Source organism: Miniopterus natalensis, chromosome 7 (assembly GCF_054644295.1).
Source record: "Miniopterus natalensis isolate mMinNat1 chromosome 7, mMinNat1.hap1, whole genome shotgun sequence".
Lineage (NCBI taxonomy): Eukaryota > Metazoa > Chordata > Mammalia > Chiroptera > Miniopteridae > Miniopterus > Miniopterus natalensis.
The window spans coordinates 62,180,783-62,203,288 of record NC_142087.1 but is presented as its reverse complement, the minus strand read 5'-3'; the positions used below and the strand labels follow the sequence as shown (position 1 = coordinate 62,203,288).

At 39.5% G+C, this 22,506-nt stretch overlaps 1 protein-coding gene and 1 pseudogene across 3 annotated transcripts in view; both read left to right on the top strand.

Moving 5' to 3' along the window:
• Nucleotides 1-22,506, top strand: part of DYM (dymeclin) — a 272,348-nt gene that overhangs the window by 226,449 nt on the left and 23,393 nt on the right. For all 3 annotated transcript variants that reach the window (XM_087819082.1, XM_016225068.2, XM_016225069.2), the window contains one exon: nucleotides 6,260-6,373. In XM_087819082.1, coding sequence (XP_087675208.1) covers nucleotides 6,260-6,373 — 114 coding nt within the window. The remainder of the gene's footprint in view (nucleotides 1-6,259; nucleotides 6,374-22,506) is intronic.
• On the top strand, nucleotides 1,283-2,237 carry LOC107546626 (ferritin heavy chain pseudogene; annotated as a pseudogene).

Sequence of the window (22,506 nt, the reverse complement as noted above, 5' to 3'; positions counted from 1 at the left end):
TTATAAAGAGTACGATCAGAGAAGGATATTCTGAGAAAGTGCATTTGAGCTAAGACTTGAAGGAGGTAGAGATATCTGGGCTCAGAGTGTTCCAGGCAAAGAGAACATAGGCATAGGATGGAGGCATGTCTGTTTCTCCCACTTCAGCAAGATAGGTATGCTTACTGACCATTAGAAAAGATTTGGGTTCCTAAGCATAGAGTTCTGTTCCTATAATATAACCCACTGCATGTGCAAAGGTCACCATTGTGCAAATTGGGGTTTGAGGAACCAGTGCAAAAATGCTAATGCCCTGGTTACTGCTATTCCTGAGACTAACGAACTATCCTTTATGACTGACCCAGAAATCTCATTCCAGGATCCATGAAACTGTAACTGACTAATTTGTTATCTTGTAAGTAGGGTAAAATTTCAGACTCTTTACAATTCTTGACAATGTAAAATGGTATAATATTATTTTAAGGTAGATTGATAAATTAAAGATACATATTATAAACTCTAGGCCAGCCACACAAGAAGAAATAGAGATATAACTAGATAAAATAGATCCATAAATTATACTCAATCCAAAGGCAGGCAGGAAAAGCAGTATAAGTGAACAAATAGAAAACAACAAGCATTGTGGTAGATTTAAATCCAACCATGTCAGTAATTAAATGCCTCAATTCAAAGACAGAGATTTTAAAATTAGATTAAAAAGTAATATCTAAGCATGTACTGTCTGTAAGTGACTCACTTTAAAAATAAAGATATAGATAGCTTAAAAAGTAAAAGGATGGAAGTAGTTATACCATGCAAACACTAATTAAAAGAAAGTTGGAGTGATTATAAAGTAAACTTCGGGCCCTGACCAGTGTGGCTCAGTTGGTTAAACAATGTCCTGTGGACCAAAAGAGTGCCATTTCGATTCCCGGTCAGGGCACATGCCCGGGTTGCAGGCTTGATCGCTGGTAGGGTGCATGCAGGAGGCAGCCGATTGACGTTCTCCTCTCACATCGATGTTTCTCTCCCCCTCTCCCTGCCTCTCTCTCTAAAAATCAGTAAAAATATTTTTTTTAAAAAGTACACTTTGGAATAAAGAATATTACCAGAGATAAAGAGGGGACACAATGTAAAGAGAAAGGGATCAGTTCACCAAGAAGACATAACAATTCTAAGTGTGGATGCACCTAACAACAGAGCTTCACTGATGGAACTGCAAGGAGAAATAGACAAGCTCATAATTATAATTGGAGAAGTCAGCACTTCTTTCACAGTAGATGATAAAATAAGTATACAAAATTAGTAACAATACAGAAGATCCAAACAATACTACCAACTAAATTGATTTAATTGGCTATAGAACATTCCACCCAACGTCAGCACTGCATGTGTGCCATTCACTGAGATAGGCCATGTTTGAGGCCATAAAACAACCCTCAGAAAATTTAAAAGACTTGAAATCATATTCTTTGACCACAGTGAAATTAAACCAGAAATCAGTAAGAAAAATATCTGGAAAATACCCCAAATGTTTGGAAATTTAAAGTATACCTATGGATGAAAGAGGTCAGAAGGGAAATAGAACATATTTTAAAGTTAGCAAAAACAAAAATGCAGTACATCAAAATTTGTGTGATACAGCTAAAACTTTGAGCGAAATTTATAGCATTAAATATTTCTAGTAGAAGAGAAGAAAAGTCTTAAATCAATGATAAGATTCCACAGTAAGAAATCAGAAAAAAAATGCAGGTGCATCAGAACTACCAGTAAGACTGAGGCCATTAACTCTCTGATCAGCCTGGAGCTCTATGCCACCTGCATTTACCTGTCCAAGTCTTACTACTTGGACCATAATGATGTGGGTTTGAAGAACTTTGCCATATATTTTCTTCACCAGTCTTTGAGGAAAGGGAACATGCTGAGAAACTGATGAAGCTGCAAAGCCAATCAGATCTCCCTTCAGGATATCAAGAAGCCAGATTGTGACAACAGGGAGAATGGGCTGAACACAATGGCGTGTGCATTATACTTGGAAAATCTGTCACTACTAGAACTGCACAAACTGGCCGCTGACAAAAATGGCCCCCATTTGTGTGACTTCATTGAGATTCATTACCTGAAAGAGCAGGTGAAATCCATCAAATAACTGGGTGACTACATAACCAACTTGAGCAAGACAGGGGTCCCCGGAATCTGGCATGGCAGAGTATCTCTTTAATGAACACACCCTGGGACACTATGACAATAAGAGCTAAGCCTTAGGCTGCCTTCTTATAGCCACAGGGGTGACTTCCCTAGTCACTAAATTTACTGTTGTTTACAAAATTCTAACCTGATGATAGGAAATACAAATTTGCATCTTTGAACGAAGATGATATTTGCTAGTTTCACATTCTTTGCTAGTGTTACATCCTGACTCCAGAGGAAATTTTTCGCTAAACAGCTTATGCCTTTCACCTCAAATATTTTTATTAAGAGAACTAAGACTTTTGTTACATAAGAATTGCTGTAGATAACATGACAAAGTAAGAAGAAACATTTGACTCCTGACACCAGGCTAAACCTGGTCAAGTTTATCTGTCTCTGATCCTGTTGACTCACCTGTAGGACAGATTTTATCAGCCTCATAGGACTGTTGTGAGAATTAAATAAATAGTATATGTAGCTCACATGGCCCATAATCATGCAGATTCTTCTTCCCTTCCTTGTTGATCTATAAATTATACTTCCTTCCTGGAAGTGGTAGTTTTATCATTTTCTAAAGTAGTAGGAGTTTGAATGTAAAAATATTAGAATGCCAGTTGTAAAACATACAAATGAGAGACAATTTGAAAGAAGGAATTTACTGCCCTAGCTGGTTTTCCTCAGTGGTTAGAGCATCGGCCCTCCGACCAAAGGGTCCCAGGTTTGATTCCGTCCAAGGGCACATACCCTTCTCTCTCTCTCTCTCTGTCTCTGTCTCTCTCTACCCCCCCTTTCCTCTCTCTCCCTTCCACTCTCAAAAGCAATGGAAAAAGTATCCTAAGGTGAGGATTAAAAAAATAATAAGGAATTTACTTAGAAACTGAGTCTCGTGCCTACTCTGCAACTCTCCTGGTGGGAATGGGAGCTCCTTGTGGCTTAGAGGCAAGCCAGTCAGACTACAGGATGAACAAAACTAGACTCTCATTGCATTACTGAGTTCTTTGATAATATAAGTACTCTCTCTCATGTTGGTTTGTAGTATCTAGAGCATTAGAGCACTGTGTGTTCCCACTTAGCGTTGATTATATGTATTTTGTTATCTCAATCAGCAATGTCCAAAGAGCATAATACACTCACCCCAGAGGTTGCCCATACTCCAGAGGTTGCACGACAGTTCATAGAAGCATGGGAAGAAGACAGAGCTCTTATTTTTTTATTAAAAATAGATTTACTTTTACTCATTCTTGGTATCGCTCGGACCACCAGCAGGGTCTCTGTCAGCTACAGTCATTACTCCAGGTATCCTGAGGGAAGAGAGGAGTTCTCAACTTGGAGGGCGTGACCCACGGGTACCCTCACCTTTCTGTCACTTAAGGTTTACTATTGGGTATGTGTTCATGATGTCTGGGCTATAATATCTAGATTTAACTGAACAGACCCTCACATAATGGGCATGGTTGGCATGACTCTTGTAAAGGAACCATAGATTGAAGCCAATACAATAATATTAAGTACTCAAATATATAACACATGTAATAATATGTGACAAAACCAACGTGGCAGAGCTGACATCCCTCTCCTCCTAGAACAAGTGCTACATTACAATGTAAAAACAATTACTGACCAATCTAATTGCACAAGAAGTGGATCTATAAAAATTATCAAGAAGGCTGTTTGCATAATGGATTTGTATAAACACAGTGCCTCTTACTATGAGCAATACTGTGTTTGCTGATGATAATGTGAAGACTTTATGATTAGCAAGACATATGGTAGCTAATTATCCAGATTATTTTAATAATGGTATTTTGAGTACAAAAAGTGTTTTGTGTCTACAGTTAAGTAATTTTAAAAATCTAGTTTATTTTGTCTTTATCTTATCTTAAAATTTTTATGTACATTTTATAACATGTAAAACATTTAATGCTACAGTATATTGCATGATTTGTAAATAAGTAGGACATATACTAGAAGTACCTCCTCACTTTACTTGTAGGAATGTACAATCAGAAAACATTTGGAGACCAGTCTAGATTCTGGCTGATGGTCAGAATCACCTGGAGAGACTGAGGTAGGTCTCTGAGCAGGCTCCAGGATCAGTATTTTCACAAAGCTTCCTGGCTACTTTTGATGGTCAGTACCTTTGAGAGCTATTCCTTGTTTATATTTTATACTGCTATAAGCCAAAAAGCATTCACTAGTGAAAATGGCTGCATTTAGTAAATATTGAAAGGAGGAAAAACAATCTATAAACTTCAAGCATCTATAAGATCTATCTACTTTTCCATTGACAATTTTTATTTCTTAGAATGTATTTTAACACGTATGTTCCTATTATTTAAATATTTTTTGGTCAAATAAGAAAATTTTATGCAAAGGTATTAGGCTGAACCATATGAAATTACCAATTTTCAACCATTTTTTAACCTACAAAAATGGCATTTCATGTGGTTAACCAAGTTTTTTCTCAGAAAAACATTGTTTAAAACACAGAGTTGGTTGGGCATTGTCCTGTGCACTGAGAGGTTGCCAGTTCGATTCCTGGTCAGGGCACATGTCCAGGTTGCAGGCTTGATCCCTGGTTGGGGTGTGCAGGAGGCAGCTGATCAATGTTCTGCTCTCATATCAGTGTTTCTCTTCCTCTCCCTTCCACTCCCTCTTTAAAAATCTAATTAAAAATATTTTTTAAAAGCACACAAAGATATTTATATAAGAGGAAGGCTGTTAGTTTGCATCTTTGTTGTTACATATTTTTAAACAAGATTTTAATATAACTTGCAGTATGCGTTCTATTTATGTTGTGTGTGTCTTCAGAGACTTAATCACTATGTTATAAAAATCAATTTGAAAAAAATCAATTTGAATACATGCTGTGTCTAAACTCTGAATAAAATTTATCCCAGAATTCCTCAAAAGAGCTTAAAACCTGACTTGAGAAAAACAAGACCCATAGGCAGGCATATGCTGAAAAACCAACGTGCTGTAGACAAAATAAGCAACTTGCAAAGGAGCTGGTGCCAGCAGATTGCCTGAGATAAAGAAATTACTTATCTGGTCTCAGCTTTCTCATAGCCAGCCATCGGCTGCTTTGTTTTCACTCACTACTACCCTCTCTCTCAAGGCACAAGCTTGTTAGGGCCCTGGCTCTACCTGAGTCTCCTTACTTTTCGGAATGATGCATTTTAATGACATTTATGTCATGTCATGCACTTTCTACTAGAATGGTTGGGGGGGGGTTGTATTTTTGAACAATTAACATTTAGGAGAGTAATCTTGAATGAAAATTCATTAAAATGTTTGCAAATAATTGCTAGCAACTTAATATAAAATAGAAAACATAGAAATATTCAACTTTTTTAAACAGCATAAGCTTTTAAGTTTCTGCATGTCTGACTATAAATACTCCAGTGTGATGTTCTTGAATAACAGGAATCTACATTTGTCTTGATTTATTAGCACTATAATGTTAAAATGAGTTGCTAAGATATGATGATATTTTTCCAGTGTTTTGTGACAAATATTAAGGGACAGTATTATGTCCAGAATGTTGCTGCATAGTTCAGGCTGTGGAATGACGGTGAGACACAAGTAATTATAGCTTGCTGTTGATTATCCCTGGTGATCAGGGATACAAGTGTTGTGGAAAAATTAAATTTATAAATACTACCCAAACATCATTTTAGGCATTAGCTTCAAATTTCTTTCTTACTAAGCCTTTTTTTTCTTTTTAAGAGTTACTATGAAGCCTCAATATTAACAGGTTTTAAACTTTAGCTTTCTTTTTCCACCTGCTGATGGGTGCTGCTCTCTAAATGAAATATAAATGCAAGGCGAGGCAGCACAAGAAAGAGCAAAATTCAGGAGCCTACTTAATTCACGGAATGGATAATGAGCCCCGAAGATTCAGGGGTTGGCTGTGATTCAGACATCAAACTCTTTATAGAGAGGACACATTTAGGAGGGCTAGTGAATTAAAAGCCACGTCATTCTAAGAAATACAGTTATGATAGTTTGATGACCGTGTGAGAAAGGCATCTACTGAAAATACATCTCCTATATCTACTTGTTTAAAAAATAACACTTTACATTCCAGGTGATCACCTTCTTCAGCTCCAGGTTGCTACATGCTGGAGCTGAGCTGTCGGTGGAACGGGTCCTGGAAATCATCAAGCAAGGGATTGTTGCTCTGCCCAAAGACAGGCTGAAGGTAAGACTGGCAAATGCAACACATACTGTTGTATCACTTGATGTAAATATTAGTGTCTGAGCAGGCTCTACTTAGAATCATATCACTTACCCAGTACTTGCCCTAGAACAGGCTCCCCATATATTGCTGCCCTACTGTATACTGACACACAGAACTGATGAAGAAGGGGTCTCACAGTTTTCCCAAAAGTAGCCAGAGAAGGACTAATATCTTCATACCACTGCATATATTATGAGTAGTTTATATAAAGGAGTACCTTATTTTTTTAACCCAGTGAAATAAACTCATCCTTCTAAGTATTATCGAGGGCTGATGGGAAGGGGGAGGTGGTGGTGATGACATCTGCAACAGTGGCTAACACTTGCCTAGTATTTACTCAAAGCTGTGTGGGGTTCTAAGCGTCTTACATATATTAACTTATTCTATCCTCACAACAGCCCTTTAAAGGTAGGGTTGGTACCATTATCATTCTGATTTTTCAGATGAGGAAACTGATACACTGAGAATATAAGTAACTTACCCAAAGTCATAAAACTAGAAAATTATGGAACTGGGAGATTCCTATCCAGGCAGTCTAGCTCCAGAGTCCCTGCTCATAATCACCACACTATTTGCTGTATGCTTGTCTATATCTGTGGAAAGAGGAACATTTTATGAAAGAGGTAGGAGAAATATAGAAATATTGTATTTTAAGAAGGCATTCACACTGTGTGTTAGGTATGTTCCTGAAGAGATCTCATGATATAGGTGCATACTTCAAGACTAATTTTTTCTCAGGAAAAAATGTGAAGGTCATGGTTTTGGAGGGGGGAGGAGAGATACATGAATGTACAGCATTGTACCATATTTTTACTTTAATACTCCATTTTAATTTTTTCTTACATCACCTTCTGAATGTTTGAAAGTACTCAGTCTTAACAGCACAGAGCATCATAGTGAATGTTTGGACTTCATCGTGTTTCATCACAACTAACTCTGTTCCAAAATTACTGTTTGGGGGCTGTGTTTTTCAGTGCTATCACCAAACTACTGCTTAATGAACGCTTGAGAGATATTGCTGTAGGATATGAAAATATTTTCAGTTACAATAACGGAGTTTGTAAAACAACGCACGGTAGTCATCATAGCCGCTCACAGAGGTTCCACCATACGTAAACAGCAGCAAGGCTCACACTGGCTGGGCAAAGACATCAGGTGTTTATCAGCTAACATGGCACCACCATGTGGCAGTAGCCTAAAAGCTAATTACAGTTCATTGGACACTCCGGCTCTGACTTTATTCCTGACAATTCTTTAAATGTAGGGAATTCATATTATTTCTATTCTTACATTAAGTTTTGGGGAGGGGAGAGAGGTTATACTGTTTCCTATCTCAGATTTTCTGAACTAGACCATATGAATCAGTACAAAAATCCATGAAGATTGGAGTGGTTGCTCACAGGAAGTGATGGATCTTGGTGTCTAAGTTAAGTCAGGAAAGAAGTAGAACTCTTATGAGGCTGTAAAGAAGCATCATACAGAGGAGTCGGGGAAAGAGGGATTTTAATGAGATCAAAGAACCAGTATAGTAGAAGTACTGGGGACTGTGATTAGAGAAGGTATACTTAGACTGAAGATGTCAAAGGTAGAGCAGAGCAGGGTGATAACATGGTCTGGATTTGGCCATGCGTGGGGGGACTGAAGTGGTATGGATATGAGTAAAAGTCTGTGTGACTGAGCAAGTTAATGACTGGAAGCCAAGGATGGGTCATTCACATGGGCATCATAGTCTCTCCGGATGATAAGCCATGCGGTGGAGATTGTGAGCCAAATGCTCCAGTAAATTGGAGAGCAGCCTGGAAGTCAGTAGGTGGCAGCTACACGGAGAGAAGAAGCTGGTACAGCCTCATATGAGCAGAGCTTTTTGCCTAAGGGGAGAGGATAAGAGGATCAATAGCCAAGGAACAAAGGAAGAGCAGCCTCTATTTCCAAAGCGTCCAGGGAAACCGGAGTCCAGAGGGGAGAGCCAGCTTTCAGTTAAAGAAGGAAGGAGGGAAGACTCAGCTCTGGGCCTGAGAATGGAGGAATACTTAACCATGAAACAGGTTCAAAAAGGCCTTATGGGATATAGAAGGAGTGAAGAACAGGAGTTTGGTTGAAGGGAGAGAAAGCACAAAGCAGTATGGGGACAAAAGTACAGGAGACGCCCTGGTCGTCCCGTACCCCAAAAGGTAGTGGGTTCCATTCCCAGTCAGGGTACATACCTAGGTTGCGGGTTCGATCCCTGGTTAGGACACGTATGGGAGGCAACCGATCAATGTTTCTCTCTCTCTCTAAATTCAATTTTAAAAATATATCCTTGGTGAGGATTTAAAAGAAAGTACAGGAGAAGACGGCTGACTGGAGGGAGGGGCTTATGTTTGAGCAGTGACCAGTGCTGACCAGGATATAATGTACATGTTAGGTGTAAGCTTGCCACAAGGTTCCGTCGACAGTAAATCTTTAGCAGGTGTCTGCCCTGCGATAGCCATTGCTCTCCATGCTTGGGGCCCATCATTGATCAAAGATTGCTGCCCTCACAGGGCTCACAGTCTAGCAGGAGATGGACAATAAACTATGAGCATAATATGACAAAATGATTGATTGTACTAGAACGCCATAAGTGCTCTGGACAGTAAAAGAGCAGAGGAAGGAGGTTTGGGAGTATCGGTGAGGGTTCGCTGGGAGAAAGTTGTAGAATTACAGAGAATGGCCTGGGCAACATTTAATAAATATAAGATGGAGGTGAGAGAATTAAGCATGATTTAGAGGAGAGTTGCAAGCAGTAAGAACAGCCACTGAAAAGGTCCTAAGCGAGGAAAATGCCAGGTATGTTGAAGAAATAACAAGGAGACCAAAGTGCCTAGAGCTGTGTGAATGAGGGGGAGAGTAAGAGGTGAACAGGTAATGGGGGTAAGGGAGTGCAGTGAAATGGGGAACCAGTGCAAGATTTTGAGAAGAGAAGTGGCATGATGTGGTTTATATTTTAACACTATTGCTCCGACTGCTATGTTGAGACTAGACAGGGAGACAATGAAAGCAGAGAGACCAGTTAGATTATTATTGGTTGACTTGCAGCATGGGGGTAAAGTGAAGTACCAATAGAATAAGTCCAAGAAACTGTCTGGTAGGCAGAGGGCACTTAGGCCTCCTAGGAGACAGCTGCAGTCTTTATTGATTTCAAAAGCTCCAAGGAATGGTAGCTAGAACATAGTTCTGATGGACTGGTTAAAGAACTGGTTTGCAAGTATTGTGGAAGAGTTGTTTATGGAAGTGGATTTGTCTTGGTCTGTGTGGGTCAGAGTCTGTCATGATTAGAAACCCGACTCTGCTTCGCTGAATGTTGTGCAGCTCAACAATGCTTGTGGGTGAGTATGCTCCTAGTGTATAGAGGCTTCTGTACTAGACAATCCAGAGCAAACTTCCAGATGCCATGCCTTGGAACAATCTGGAAAACTTTCAGAGAATCACCAAAATTGTGAAGGAACACAGGAAGTGATTAGAGAAACTCCTACTGTTGTTATTAGCTTTAAGAAGACAAGATTCAAGTAGAAGAGACTTGTGTTCAAGTGCTGGAAGAATTGTTTATGAAAGCAGATTTGGACTTGTTCCTTGTGGTCTCAGGAATAGGACCAGTGGGTAGAAGCTGCATACAGGGACCTGCATTTCAGTTCCATATAAGGAAGAACTTTCTAGCAGATGGAATCATTTAGAGATGGAAAAGGCAACTTTTGGGAAGTGATGCATTCATTCTCACTACATAGAGATGTTAGGGGAATAGGCTAATGGCCACTTAGCAGGAATGCAGCTATTGGTACTAGCTGGCTAGAGCAGTGAATGAAGAAGGATTCCAAGGCTGAGTTCAGGTTCAGCAGAAAGAGTGCTGAGATACATTAACAATGCCTCCCATTGGCCACAAGAACAAAAAGTGAACACATGTGTGATTATTTGTCTTTCAATTGTAAAGACTCAGATATTGGTTAGATAGTGCAACTCTGACTTTTAAGAACCTTTCCTGAGAGTCTAATTCTGTGTGTGCGTCTACAAAACTATGGTTCTCTACAAAGCACAAAACAACGTAACATTTTGATAAGTTTTCTCTCTCAGAAGATGCAAGAAACAATAAGGAAAAATTATTAATCTGGGGACACCTTTTAATTTTTTTTATTTTTAATTATAGTTGAAGGAGATATCTTTTATGAGGAAGTGTTCATTTATGACAAAGCTCACCTTTCAGCGTGTAATAGCAGACAACATAGTCAGATCTGTACACAAGAAGAAACATAAATTGCTAAAAATTGGAATACAGTTCATTAGAAAAGTATGGTTCAGAAGGGGTGTAAAACTTTTTTTTAAAAAAGTGTTGACTATCCACCCAGTTGTGACTCAGTGGTTGAGCATCGACCCATGAACTGGGAACCGAGAGGTCACTGTTCAATTCCCAGTCATGGCACATGGCCAGGGTTGCAGGCTCGATCCCCAGTGGAGGGTGTGCAGGAGGCAGCCAATCAATGACTCTCATTGATGTTTCTATCTCTTTCTCCCTCTCCCTTCTTCTCTCTGAAATCAATAAAAACATATTTTTAAAAAAGTGTTGACTATCCAATCACTGGTTATCCTGTGCAAACAACAAATATGAGAACTGTGTTTGTGCTGGAGTATCTGTTGTCACTTCTGTATCACCATCACCCCTCTCCAGTCTCTTTTACATCACAGAGAACAAACCAGAATGCATTTCCAGAATCCTCCTCCCTGTGTAGTTCTGAGTTAAGAGTCTGCCAAAGAAAGTCACTTGAGTGAGATTTGGAATGTTGAAGGAAAGAAGCCGTTTTTCTCCAGCAGTAGGTTCTGCCCCTGGCCTGCTTGGTGCTGTCGGTGGCGGAGGTCGCTGATGGCTCCCCAGAGATATTGAGGTTTGCAGCAACTTGAAGTGAGTTCTTGAGAACCATCCACTCCAGTGCTGTAGACTTTGTTTAGTTGCAGCGTCCCTGATCTTTGCCTACCTTATTCTTTCCTGCAGTTGCATAAGCCTCTGTTTTCCCTACTGAATGTGTCAGGGAAATTAAACCCCTCATTTCAAACAGAAAGGAAAATTGTTGAAAGGACTAGGGGAGCCAAGTTTGGGGAAAACCACTGCTGGCCTTCAGGAAATCAGAAGTGACCAGGAGTGTCATCGCTGATGATCTGGCCTGCCTGCAGCATCCATGTTGGGGTCTGCAGGAAGATTGCTACAGGCCACTGGCAAGACTTCACTCCTACTGAAGCCTATTGGCCTGCCCACCGCTGTTACCAGAGCAACAGGGACCTCTGTTTCTCTTCTACCTTCCGAAATACACTCAAGTTCCTCGCACTGCTACAGTCTAACCCAAAGCCTTACTGGAGATGTTCTAAGAAATGTAGTTTTCCAGCTTTCAGTCCCTCAGATGCTTGAGTTGCCAACAATGTGACAGGATCAAAAGAAACTGAGGAAGCAGCATGAAGTCAGCTACTTTAAGGACTATACTGTAAGAAAGGAATTAGCATTTCACTTTATGCCTAGAACAATGGGTAGAAAACTGAACCAAAACAGGTATTACTTCAACCTTTGGGGATGCTTTCTGACTACTCACGTACTTAGCAATTCCTCAGTGGCCTCATAAAATGATGAAGAATACTTCAGTAGAGTCTGGTGGTGAAAGTAGGAAGAGCACCAGATGGCAGGGGGTTCAGTCCCTTATACTGGCGGAAAGGAAGGAAGAATCTGCTATAAACGGTTAAACAGAAGGATCCCAGAGACTCCTTGCAATTCTTAAGGGTCTAGAATTCTACTTTCTGACATTCCTGAAGAATTTTTGTAGAGCAGTGCTCTAGTAACCACCTCCTCCTGTTCAAAAATATTTAGATTTCAGTGCCCTGTTGCTGCCAGGTAAAGTCTGGAGTTCTTAGAGTGGAATTCTAGACCATCCACAGTCTAATCCCAACTTGCTGTTCCAGTGTTTTCTCCTGTTTCCCTTTAGCCACCCAGTGCTCCAGCCAGAATTACCTGTGCCTTTTGCATCGTCTTTCCTGCATTTTTGGATTTGCTTACACAGATCTCTCTTCCCAATATGTCAAACCCAATTGTTTGCTTTTTGCTTATCTAAATCCTAAGCATTCTGCCCTGCAGGGCATGGCTCAGCGATTGAGCATCCCCTAGGATCCAGGAGGTCAAGGTTCAATTCCCAGTCAGGGCACTTGCCAGGTTGTGGGCTCGATCCCCAGTTGGGGGGTGCAGGAGGCAGCCGATCAATGACTCTTTGATCATTAATGTTTCTCTCTCTCCTTCTCCCTCTGAAATCAATAAAGATATATAAAACAAATAAAATTAAATCCTAAGCATTCATTAAAGGCCTTGATAAATTTAACAACTTTTATGAAGACTTTCCTTTTATTCCTCAACCTACGTATGCCTCCCTCTAAATACCCATAGCATTTTATATTTACATTTTGCGCGTCTCCTATCCTTCTCTGCCATGTATGTCGTTGTCAGACTGTTTTCTCTCTCCCATTCATCTGTAACTTCCTTGAGACTAGGGGTCCTGTCATATTCATCTGCATCCCCTTGATGTCTTCTATGTAGTAGTTGCTCAATAATGTGATGAGAAGACAAATGAAATGCTCTCTTTATATATGCTGAAGGGGAAATGGGGACTTGTTAGAATTCTAGAGTTTGGGAGTAAAATTTTCTATTTCCAGGCCTGCTTTTCTGATTTTTATTTCACTATCTTCTTTGCAATTGTAATTCATTGAACTGCCTCTCCCTATACCCTATATGTGTGAGGTACCGTTCTAGACTCTGTGGATGCAGCAGCAGACAGTATAAACAAAAATCCCTGCCCTCGTAGAACTTTTGGTGGGGGGGGATAGAAATAAGTAAAATATTTGATATTTTAGATAGCAGTAAATAATAAGAAAAATATAGCAAAGAAGAAAGATAGTGTTGGGAAGGGAGCAGTTTTAAGTAATTGTTTTTTTGTTTTGTTTTTTATAATTGACTATCTTGGAAGTGAGACTTTGAGACTTTGCTAATATCCTGTTTCTCCTGAAACTTTTGCCCACTGGTTATTTTCATCTATCATGGGTCTTACCTACACAGTTGCTACTATGGTATTTACCTAATGATAATTTATATTTTATTCTATAGATTATAATTCAATACTGTCATCTGTTTTGTTGCTCACATTGTTCTAGCTTTGGCCAATGGGAGCCTCTCCAGGTTGGTTCCTGTGTCCTTTGACATCTTTCACATGTGTCCATCTTGTTTTGAGTACTCCTTTAATTCCTTGGGCTACCAGATGCTCCAGGCTCATCTTGTATCTTTCCTGCTCAAACCTGGAATCAACCATTTCCAGCGAGCCCTGGTTCCTTTTCTTTCTTTTTTAAATAAATGGTATTAGGTAACAAGACCTGACCTGAGTGCTAGGCCACCTTCTTCTTAGAGCTTTATGTACCCTTCCACTTGCCCGTTCCTTTCTTGCCCATGGACAACTAATGCTTCTTCACTCTGCTGTCATATTGCTTCTTTCATATCTAATCCACCCCTGTGAGAAACCTTAGCTCCTTTCTTTTGGCTTATCTCTCACTAATTGTGTTTTTAGTCCATTTTTTTCTCCTTATTCCAATCCCAGACTTCATTTTCTAATCCCAAGAGCCCCCTCATGGGCCATAGCAGATACTGAGAGTTCATTTTGTAGTTCACTATAATACCTTAAAGCAGAATGAATTACGGTTACACACTATATGTTTGAATGTTAATATGTTGTTCATTTATGATACTATGTTCAGAAAGAAAACATCCTCTGTATTTGAGACAGTAACATATAAATGAAAATATAACTTTTTCAGGACTATGGCTAAAAAGAGAGAGATTAGTTGATCTGTGGGAGGTCCCAGGACAGTTAACTTTTATTTAGAGCAAGATCCTATTGAGGCCAAGGTCAAAGATAAATTCTTTACACCGACCAGTTAATTTTGTTCTGAAACATAGCAAGAAACTGTACTCCTGACTCCGGCTTATTATCTCACACTATGGTTGCAAGCGGGACAGATGATAGAGAAAGGGTGATTCAGTTAAGAAAAAAAAGTGGGAGGCCTGGCTGGTGTGGCTCAGTTGATTGGAGCATCGTCCAGTGCACCAAAGGGTATCGGGTTCGATTCCGAGACAACTGATCAATGTTTCTCTCTCCCTTAACAAAAAAAATCAATAACAACATAGCCTTGGGTGAGGATTTAAAAAAAGGGGGGAAGGGAAAAAGGCATCCCCAGTACGAGAAAATAAACTAAAATTTTATTTATTCACGGATAGTGAGTCATCTTCAGTTGGTTTAAATGACAGCACATTATTACCACAGATGTTACTAGGGAAAAAGGGCTTGTTTATAATCAAGCCTATCTCAATTATTTTAATCATCCTTTTGGGTTGAGTGTTTAAAATAAAATGAATCTCTTAAAACCTCTAGAGTTTAAATTCACAGAATACTGCCATATCTAAAGTTGATTGAAAATTCAAGCTGTATGTTGAATAATATTTGTATTATACCACATGATAACGCATTACAGTCTTTTGGGTCATTTACTCATATATACTAATAAAATAATTGTTGGGTATGTAATAATAGCTTTGTATGCAAGATTGATGTAAAAGAGGATATTTCACATTGGAAATGCTGTTTTAGTAAGCTCTTCATGAAAATATGAAATAGTGTGTACTTACTGACTTGTTCTTTCTTAAAATATAAATTAAGCATTAAGACAATTCAAAGTTCTTTTCAGCCATCTTTGGGTTGTTAAGAGGAGTACAGTGCCCCCCTTACTTGTGAGAAATTAACCAGCTAATGTCAACTGAAAAAGATGAGCCAAGGGTTTTGACGTTTCTCTTGTATCATAGAACTAAAGCCAAATTTGTAGAATTATTCTTCCAATTTGGGGCAAGTAAACATTAAGATCTAGAAGCCCATGGCATAGTAATTGACTTTCAACAAAATAAAATATTTTTCTATCAAATGTTATTTGACATAGCCTTCTAAAATATTTATGTAATATCCTGTGTGGGAATATACTGTCTTTGGATAAATCTGTCTATATAGTTAAACAACTTGGCTACTCAGAGTAAATAGTATTAATGTCATTCTAAACATCCTCCTCTTACTGGTATTCCATGAAGCCTGGGAAAGGCAATACCAGGTAATTAGTTTTTTCGGACCATCCTGCATAAACAGAGACATAAAGAATAGGCCCTGAAATCCTAAGTTGCTTATTTCTCCTTTAGGGTTTGGCAGGAGATAAATAAAGTTAGCGTGTCCTCCAGAGTGGAGTTAGAAGCCACAGCTAGAGTCCTCGCTGTCTGCGTGCGCAGCAGGGCGTGTCCCTGGTGCCCGTTTGGCTTAGTAGTGAGCAGCCTGAACGCCGGGTGACCGTCAGCTTTCTCCCAGGCCTGCGCTGGCCCTCACACAGCACCCACGCCACCTCCTACTCTGCATGGGAAGTTCCCGCTCCCTCTTTTCTTTGGTTTAATCAGTTATCTGTAATTAGAGGGTAAAGAATTTTACCGTATCTAGTATTTAAAATTGAGTCGTTTCTGGGGAGGGGGTTAAACTTTTCTTTTCCTGCCATGGCATCCTTAGTCCTATAGCCAAAGGTGCCTTCACTGTACGCCTGCTCTGATCCAACATGCAAGGCACTTCATAGCCTAGCTCCTGACTTATCTTTGGTTCTTTTTTCCCAGTGGATCTTGTGCTCCAAACTGCTGGCAGATCTCCAAATGGACAGTATCTTGGACCTCTGTGCCTTACTACATGCCGCTCCTGCCTTTTTCCTCCTTTTCTTCCAGCTTCTCACAGCTTTATGTCTTGTGTGCCAGGTGAACTCTTTGTTTCAAGTCTGTGAAGCCCACCCTAATTCACCCAGGCAGACTTGGGTGTTCTTTCTCCACATTCCTGTGGTACCTCATATGTCCCTGTATGTCTCCATTGTAGCAAAAAGCATCCCGCAGCACCTTGCTCAGGGCCTGGAACCAAACTCATTCGATTCATATTCATTGTATAAATTACTTTCTCCACTCTGTATCTCTGTTCCTTATGTCTCTCTTTCCTCTCAGTCAAAATATTGATTTCGCCTTTGGTTCTTTAACCTTCCTTACCCATTGTACAGCATTAGAGCAAAGCATCAAAATTACTTACTCCTACTCAGTGACAAGAGAGGACGGTGTGGCTCAGTGGTCGAGCATCGACCCATGAACCAGGAGGCCACTGGTTTAATTCCTGGTCAGGGCACATGCCCAGGTACAGGCTCAATTCCCAGTAGGGGGTGTGCAGGAGGCAAGCCGGTCGATGATGTTTCTCTCTATATATCCCTCTCCTTCCTCTCTCTCTAAAAATTAATAAAAACATGTTTAAAAACATTAAAAATGAAGTGGAATATTGCCAACAGCCCAGAAGTCCCCAGGAATAAACACTGTCCTGATTTTGGAGGTGATAGTCTTATTCTTCATAATTTTACCATCTGTGTGTATATTCCCAAACAATATGGTTTCCCATTTTTTAACTTTTTATAAATGGAATCATGCAGTTTGTTTTTTTGTTTTTGCACCTTTCTTCTTTTGTTGAACATTGTCAATGAGAGACATTTATGTTGTTACACAAAGTCTGTTCCTTTCCACTGATGTATTAATATTACATTAATTAGTATTACATGTCCACTGTTTATCCTTTCTGCTGTTGGTAGACATTCAGATTATTTCCAGTTTTAAGCTACTAAAAAAAAGTCCCCATGCTATCTTGTATATATAAGCTATATAAGCATGTATGTATATATTTTAACCTTTTTCACTTGATTTTAAGTTCTTGCTGAATTTTCTATGTTTATATCCCCTCCCTGTGGCATCTAGCATAATACACAGCCTTGGGCAGAATAGCTACTCATTAAATATTACTGAATGAATTAATACAGTGTGGTTGAAAATCATCTTGAGAATATCTGCTTCTAGGTATCATGGACTAAGACCCTACCAGATGACACTCCCTGCAGAAACAACTACAAAGCCTGGGCAGATAATACCAAACACAACTGTATTTAAGGTACTGGAAAGTGAATGGAAGCAAACAGACTCTAGCAGGGAGTTCATGCTCATTTAGAGGAGGGAGATAGGAACTTATATAAGTTTCCATGTCCATGCCTCTTAGCCTGGGGCTAAGCACAGTCTCTGTAGTTTACTGTGGGGTGATGAGTAGCCCACATGGAAAAACTTTGTTTTTCTGGCCTGGGGAATCCTAGAAGTAAAGCTGGGAAAGCATGAGTGCTGAAGAGAGTTGAGGAATCCCAGAAGGGAAGAGCCAGAGGGGGAATCCCCCAACTGTGTCTCTGCATCTCTGAGTGATCCGTGTACCACATGTGGGAAACAAAGCAGCTCAACCAAAGACTCAGAGTCTGAGCTAAGACCAGACTTGCTACCCTGTAGATAAAGAGTGAGGAGATGCAGGACGGCTCTAGTGTGTACTTCCACTTGGAGGATGGGAAATAGCAAACTTACCTCCTGTGTCTGAGGTTTTTAGCTTGGGGCTGGTTGCAGTCCATGGCACACACAGCAGAGATGGGGCACATGGAGAAAGTTGTAGCCTTTCTGGCTTGGAGAACCAGAAAAGAGAAGTTGAGAACCCATGAACTCTGACAGTAGTGGAGGAATCGCAGAAGAGAGAGAAGGGATCCCTGAACTCTGTCTGCCCACACCTCTCACTAATCCTTCCCCACACATCTATAGACTAGATTTTAAGCAGCCCAGCTAAAGACAAAAGATTTGAACAGAGACTAGCTGCTACATAAAATAGAGTCTGCAGTTCAAGCCCAGACAAGAATCTCCACAACTTAATATTATTCAGGATGCAATCCAAAATTTCCCGACATCCAAGGCACCAAGAAAATGGAACACGTTCTCTACATAAAAGAAAATCAATTGAGTTCAACCCCAAGATGAACCAGATGTTGGAACTAACAGACAAGGATCTTAAAGCAGTTATTTTAACTTTCCTCAATGTTTTCATGGCATGAAAAATGTTTTCAATGCATGAAAAGCCCAGCAGAGAACCAAGAAGCCTCAGCCAAGAAATAGGAACCCATAAAAAAGAATCAAATGGAAAAGAGACAGAAATTTGCAGATATGAGATGCTAACACCAAGCTCAATAAACACAAAGAATCCCACATCAGGGCACATTGTTGTCAACAGTGTTGAAAGCCAGTGATAAAGACCAAGAGAAAAATGGTATAGTACATACAGGAGAACAACAGCCCAGTTAACATATCACTTCTTATTAGATACCATAGAGTCTTGAACAGAATGAAACAGAATCTTTCAAGTGCGAAAGAAAAGCACTTGACAACCCAGAATTCTGTATCCAGTGAAAACATTATTCAGGAGTGAAAACGAAATAAAGACATTATCAGGTAAAAGAAAACTAAAAGAATTTGTTGCCAGCTCACTTGCATTATAAAAAATGCTAAGGAAGTTCTTTGGGCTGATGCGAATGATACCAAATGGAAACTTTGATTTTCAAAAAAGAATGAAAGATATTTCTGGTAAATATCTGGGTAAATGCCAACTATAGTGTAAGGATAGGAGAGGATGGATGATATAGTCCTGTGTGATATTCTGTGTTTTACATGAAGTAGTAAATTACTATCTTTAAATTGACAGTGAAAAGTTAAAGATGTATAATCTCTAGGGCAGCCACTATAAAAAATAATTTAAACATGAAGAGCTAAATATACAACAGAAAAATTAAAATGCAAATCTAAAAAATATTCAAATAACACCCCCTAAAGTCAGAAAAAGAGGAACAAAGGAACAAAACACAGAAGATTCAAATAGAAAACAAAAAAGATGGTACCCAACCATACCAATAATTAAATTAAATGTTAATGTACAAAACATCCATTTTATCCATTGTTAGAATGGATAAAATAAGACCCAACTATATACTGTTTTCAAAGGATGTACTTTAAATATAAAAGCATAGGTTGAAAGCAAGTGATAGAAGGAAGAAGAGGTACCGTGCAAACAGCATATAAAGGTTTAAGTGGCTGGATTAGTATCAGATAATACAGATTTCATAGCAAAACCTAAGATGAGGAGGATTCTTTATAATGATCGAAAGGACAGTCCAACAAGAAGACATAATAATTGTAATGTATGCACCAATAACAGCTTCAAAGTCATGAAGAATTTAAGGGAGAAATCGATAATTTCACTATCATTCTTGGAGATTTTAATATCCCTCTCTCAGCATTTGGTAGAACAACTAGACAAAAAACTGACCAAAGACATAGGACATCTGAAAAATACTTCATTGATATTCATAGAACATGTCACCTAAAAATAGTAGTATTCACAGTCTTTTCGAATGCACATGGAGCATTTATCACACAAGGTAGACCATCTTCCTGAGCCATTAGAACTAGTCTCAATCATTTTAAAAGCAGTAGACTCATTAAAGTTAAATTAGATTTTTAGAAATCAATAAAATACTAGAAAAGACAAAATTGTGACTGAAAGCAGGCTGCCTTGGTCCAGGGGGAGACAGAGCAGGGAGTCCAATGCATGGGAGCAGGAGGGGGCTCCTTAGAGCTAGGAAACTATTCTATATCTTGATTATATACAAACAGCAAAGTTTATTAAATTGAACACAAAGATTAGTGAATTTTATTGTATGATCATCTCAATAAGCAAAAAAGAAGGAAACAGTTAGTTTGGTCATTTTCACCTAACAAATGCCATAGTTCAATTCAAAAATATAATGGGAGACCAGAAAAACACTGCCAAAAGGAAAAGAAAAAAAGTCCTGAAGCTCCCCTGTACACAGTACCATATGTTTCACTACTTGAGAAAAGAATTAATTTATGGTTAGATCATTTCAAGAGTTCAGATTTCAGAAGAAGGAGCTCTATAAGCAAGCTCCTACAGAAGACTCAACAGCATTCTTTCTCCTATCCTTTCTCACGCAGCCCAGAACTAGTCCTTGTGACAGAGTAAAAGCTATATAATGCCCACCCTCAAAAACCGAGCTTCTGTAGGTGGAATGAGGAAGAGATTTTCAATCTGAGCATACTATTTGTCAAGTTATTAGGAGTGGCAGCAGTGGTGTGTTCAAAGGCAACCATGGTCTGTCCATGACTCTTCCAGGGAGGATTCTGGGAGTAACTGAAATCATACTTATGCAGTAGCTCCAAAGGTCCTTTTAAAGCAGAATGTACAACACACTTCTTATGTCTTCAGGATGTGAACATTCAGTACTTTATATTGTTACTACATTTTTACATGATAATTCTTCATGTAAAATGTCTCCAGAAAAATCATTTTGTATGGCCAATTGTCTCAAAACCTAGATGGCACAGTGCTTGCTATTACATTGGAGTTGTGAATTATTTGAACAATTACAATAGCATGTTTTACCAAAACATATTTCAGTAGTTTACTTCTGGCATAATCTTTGTAGCATGGCAAGTAAACCAAAAGTAGGAAATAATTTATAGTGTCATCTAGAACTAGAAAGGCATGGCAGTTTTTCCTAATGTGTCTTCCAGACTTAAAACACAATACTTTTCATGTGATTTCAACTATGTTCATATTTATATTTATACATACACACGTGTGTGCATTCGGCCATCCAAATGTAGACACACACACAGAGACAGAAAGATTATTCCCCCTAAATGAAAATATTTATTTACTTTGAGTAGTAAGATAAAAGGGTGGGTAGGGTTTATTGGTTGGTTGGCTGTGCTTTGTTTCGTAAAATTCACTTTAGTGTTGTTCTGCTTCTGCACTAACAGGGTGCTTCTGCTGACACATTTCTGACACTGCTCTACCCAAGTGGAGGGTAAATAGTACCACAGCCTCAGCATAGGGAAGCGTGTTAGCAGGCTTCTAAGTGCATGGGGTTTAAACTCTTCCTATGTTCTATCAGATCCTTATTGTCAACTAGCCAGAATGTTTCCCAGCAGAAAATAATAATTATGCCTTCCCCTGGAAAGAGCACTTCATAAATTTTTTTTCTATAAAACAGAGTAAACATCCTTTTGATCCCTCTGCTTCCCCACCTCAAAACTTAAACCACCACTCCTTATTCCCAAGGCTCACAGTGGTAAATGTTTTGAATTCTCAGTGTTGGAAAAATTCTGACGTTTTATAGCATTACCCACCACCCCCATCGTCAAAATGTGGATAAAATTTCACATCTACAGTTTAGCCAGTTTCCCAAGTAAAGATCCAGAAACGTTTTGCTCTTGACCCTCCTTGACTTCCTGTTTATCTCTGCGTCACTAAACCTCTCTATACCTCCGTTTCCTCAGCTAGGTGTAGTAGTCGTATTTGCTCGCTTTAATTAAACATTTCTGAGTGACTGAGGAGAGGAGTGAAGAATAAGGGCAGTGGGAGAGCACCCCCCCAGGCTCGTCTGCCCCCAGCCAGTGCCGGAACCTCCCTCAGGAGCTGCCTGTTCAGCTCTCCCACGGGAGGCTATGTGTTGATTGAAAAGACCCTTGCAGGGAGGAGAAGCATACTGAATAGCAGAGGGAATTTCCCTGGTCCTCCTCACAGTGACTACCTCAGAGTCCTAATTGTCCAGACCCTAGGATCATGGGCCCTCATTCATTGTCTAACTATAAACCTCATGCTGTCCTTCACCAAGGAGGCAGAAGCTGAAGCTGGGTCCCTGACCTGGATTTCTAGTTGATGAGTATCTGAGGGAAATCCTGTCCTGTCTGCCTCCCCCTGTGCTCTCTTATCAGAACTCCGTGAGCCCAGTCACGTCGGGCCTTTCCACAGCAGTCTTCACATTATCGCTCTGTGAGCCTTCCACTCCCTTCCTAACTCTCACCTCCATCTAGCTTCTGAATTTGAGCCGGTCTAAAAGCAGAAACATTTAGAAGAAAACAGAAAATCATTTCAGTGCTCTTGAAACTCACTGGATAAGAAACTCATGTGCTTTGCAGAATATTTACAAGAAACAGCTCTTAAGATTAATGAAAGGCCTCCGATGTGCATTTGGCTATTAACCTCAGTAGTCATTTGTAGTTCTCTTCTACAAAGTGCTGATGATTATCCTTT